The sequence below is a fragment of the Emys orbicularis genome, chromosome 7, assembly GCF_028017835.1.
Source record: "Emys orbicularis isolate rEmyOrb1 chromosome 7, rEmyOrb1.hap1, whole genome shotgun sequence".
In the NCBI taxonomy this organism is placed as follows: Eukaryota; Metazoa; Chordata; order Testudines; family Emydidae; genus Emys; species Emys orbicularis.
This window is the reverse complement of record NC_088689.1, coordinates 113,184,891-113,188,756: the sequence shown is the minus strand read 5'-3', so window position 1 is coordinate 113,188,756 and position 3,866 is coordinate 113,184,891. Positions and strand designations below refer to the sequence as shown.

The following is a 3,866-nucleotide window of genomic DNA, read 5'->3' as shown; positions in this document are numbered from 1 at the left end:
CACGAAATGAGCATTTAAATTACACCTAGGGACACCTAGCTTTGCAAAAGCACCCTAAGTTTTGGTGGCTTAGGGAGACCACAGAGAAAGGGGCACCTCTATAGTACGCAAGACCCAAATTGCACAGGGCTTTTTGGCTCACAACCAGCCCCGCCGAATGGAATCTGGAACCAGCTCGGGGCCGGTGCAACGCTAGGAGGAGCACACCCATCACCCACCCCTCAGCCTAACACGTTAGCAGCAGGTGGAAGTGCTGAGTATGACGCAGCCACCCCCTCCCCACGCCTCCCATCCTCGAGCTGGGGAGGATCAGATCATGTGCTACTGTCTGATCCTCCTCAGCCCCTAGCCCGTGCTCAGCCTCTGCCTGCCCCGCCCTCGTTTCCCCCGGAGCGCGCCGCCCCTTCCCTGAGGGACACAGTAACACCCTCCCCGCCCACACGACACCCTCAAACAACGCCTCAAAATGGCAGCGGCCCCCCGCCCCGTAACTAGACAGGCCGCGGAGCAGCTGACTACACTGCCCCACACACCCCTCCGCCGCCAGGCGGCGCAGACGCAGTCAAGTTAGAGCACAAGTGCACTCAATCCCCACAGAGCAATGGCCGACAGGCCGCGCATGCGGGTGGGAGTCGGTTTTCTGCCCAGGCACTTCCTCACAGAGTAATGGCGCCAGTGTCCTGCCGCGCATGGGCAGGAAGGCAGCCGTAGGCCTCGTCGCATCCCCGGGTCTGTGGTGGTTGGCGCGTCGGCTCGGAGATGCCACAGGAGCTGGCGGCGGAACAGCGGGGACGGCTCCTGCGCTCTCTGAACACACGGGAGCCCTCTCACGTGATCTTTTGTAATCGGAGCCCCCGGGTGGTCATCCCCATCTGGCTGGACTTCGAGGGCCAGCCACAGCCCTACCCGGTCCTGCAGCCGGGCACCGGCCGGAGGATGTACAGCTACCTCGGTGGGGACGGGCGGGGGGTGCACATCTGCCAGGGGAGGGACAGGGGAGAGGTGCACTCACACCTGCCAGCGTGGGGATGGGTGGGGGTGCACAGCTACCTAGATGGGGACGGGCGGGGGGTGCACAGCTGCCAGGGTGGGAATGGGCACAGGGTGCATTACTAGGGTGGGGTTGGAGGGAGTGCACAGCTACCTAGCTGGGGATGGGTGGGGGAGAGCATAGCTGCCAGAGTGGGGACGGGCGGCGGGGTGCAGTTACCACTGGGGATGGGCATGGGATGCACCTACCAGTGTGGGGATGGATACAGGGTGCATGCCCACCAGGGTGGGGATGGGCAGGGGGGTGCACAACTACCAAGGTCAGGATGGGCGGGCGGAGTGCATGCCTGCCAAGGTGGGGACGAGCGGGGGAGGGGCATGTGCCCCCCAGGGTGGGGACGGACGCGGGGGTTTCTTGAAGCAGGGGGGTGAAACTGATGTGCAAAGGTGAACCTTGGATGGATTTATAGCAGTGGATGCCAATAAAGTATCTGATTCAAAACAGCAGGTATTGCCCACCCTGCTTGTCCTGTGGCCACTGTTTTGAAGTCCAAAGGGTCCATGGCTGCCTGAGTGTGTTTATTTAAGGAACTGGCAACAGTGTTCGCTCCTGGGAAATCCCTAGTGGACTTCAGTTCAGACATCTGTTTGAAAGCCACTGGCAGGCACACAAGCCACAAGAAGAATTGAAATAGTTACTAATTCCAGAGCTCAATTTCATTTTAAAATAAATTACCTTCCTCATATTTATCTACAATTGAAAGATAACATCAAAAACAATTAGAAATATAGCTCCTTTGTTATATTTAATCTCTGTTTTGTTATAGAACATCTTTGGCTGTTCAGAGATGCAGAAACAGATGATGGACTTCTTGTCAATCAGACAGAGCTGTTTGTGCCTACTCGCACTGTGAATGGCCAGCCCATATTTGCAAATATCACACTTCCAGGTACAATTATAAACTGAGTTAAATCTGCTAGAATTTAAGGGGAAATTGATGAGCTAAGATCAGAGACCTTATTCTACTTTAGTACAAGGGAGGGTGTGAATGAATCAGATATTCAAGCAATTAATAAAAACTTTATATCTAAAATTGAAAACAAGGGATTTCTAAAGCAACATCATTGATTTCTCTTGAGTACAGTTATTTACAGGGTTTTGACATTATTTAAGCCTCCCTGCTCTCTGCATTTCTAATGTATCTTATGATATATTTCATGATCCACTGGGTAGGGTACATAACTGCGAGTCAGAAGATCTGAATTCTGCTTCTCTCTGCCAGCGACTCTGTGATATACCTAACCTTACTGGGTCTCATTCTCTCCATTTTGGGAAAAGTAATACCTATCTCACAGAAGTATTGCAGGCTAAATTCATGAATGTTTGTGAGATACTTTTGATATATTTGGCTGGAGAGTCCTAGAGAAGCTCAAATAATATTACATAAATATTAATCTTCTCTCTCTCTTTGCAGTGTTCAGTCTGAAAGAGAGGTGTCTTCAGGTTATTCGCAGTCTGGTAAAACCAGTGGACTACAGGAGATTGGATATTGTTCGGTCATTATATGAAGATCTGGAAGATCATCCCGACATTAGGAAGGATCTTCAACGGCTGTCTCTGGAAAGAAGTTAAATGATAAGGAATGGTTTCTTATCTGTTTCTGCATCTCTGTGTCCCTGATTTAAAATGAACATCATTCATTCCAGACTCTTAAGTGGGGAAGAAAACTCTACTGGGAAACTACTGTGTGTAAGTGATGTTAACCACATTGAAACACATTTCAAGAGCTGAGTAGGTGTCAGGATTTCATGCTCTGAAAGGTGCCTGCTCTCATTTGGTTTCAATATATAAAATTTATTAGGATGGCAAGAGCAAGATTCAAGAGATCAAATAGTATGTAACATATACCAAGTTTATGATGTTTCAGTTTAAACATAGTAGACTCAATTCTGCATGCAATTAAACCTATGCAATGCTATTGACATCAGTGGCCTTGTATGGGTGGAACTAAGGACAGAATCTTGCTCTTTGACTGTTTCAGAACAAATGTAACAAAAGGCGTTTCTGATATAGAGATATAACATTGGCTTGCCCACGATCATTCTCTTTTGGAGGGTATAAATACAGACAATTTCCTTATCACTAGAAAGAATGCTACATCAAGGATGAATTTGAACTAGCTGCTTGAATGATCAGGAGCCAAACACAGCACTTGTATAAGTGTGTATAACTCCATTGACTTCAGGGGATTTTGACCTCCTTACACAAGGACTACATTTGCTCCCATCTTGCTCTTAGGGAACCTGATCCAAAGCCCACTAAAGTCAATGGAAAGTCTGTGTGTATGGGCATAAGGAGTTTTCTGCCCCTTCTCTCTGCATTTGTGTATCTGCATCAGGGTTATCAGAATCTAGCACGTAGGGTTGAACAATATTTCTAGGTTAAAACACTTTTTAAAAGGTCACTGGCTGGATGTTTTTCCCTCTCTTGTTGCTGGACCTTTTTATTAACTTATGTGGACCTCTATGCATCACTTTGAGTTAATGTGTCCTGGTGTGTGGGGAGATTGCGTCTGATGATGAGTTGGCAAGGTTGGAGGGTTGTTTGAAGGCCAGAAGAGGACACAGACCAGGACATGCCAACTCTAAGCAGTATGAGACCCTGTCCCAACAACAGATGCAAAACCTGCAGACCTAACGCCAATGCTACAATAATCAATATCTCCCTGCAACACACCTTTTAAGAGCCAAGGGTCATAGACATGCTTATCACAACATGTGGTGTACCTCATCCAATACATCAAGTGCCCCAGCAATAACTAGGTGGGTGAAACCGGACAGTCACTGTGCTCTGAATTAACTCTCACAGAGAAAAT

General features: G+C 48.6%; 1 protein-coding gene across 1 annotated transcript; it reads left to right on the top strand.

The window, feature by feature from the left end:
* Positions 1–712: 712 nt before the first annotated feature.
* Positions 713–2,934, top strand: VHL (von Hippel-Lindau tumor suppressor). The gene is made up of 3 exons (XM_065408380.1): positions 713–952; positions 1,818–1,940; positions 2,466–2,934. Exons 1-3 carry the CDS (start codon positions 760–762, stop codon positions 2,621–2,623), a joined length of 474 nt encoding a protein of 157 aa, XP_065264452.1. The 5' UTR covers positions 713–759; the 3' UTR covers positions 2,624–2,934.
* Positions 2,935–3,866: the final 932 nt, after the last annotated feature.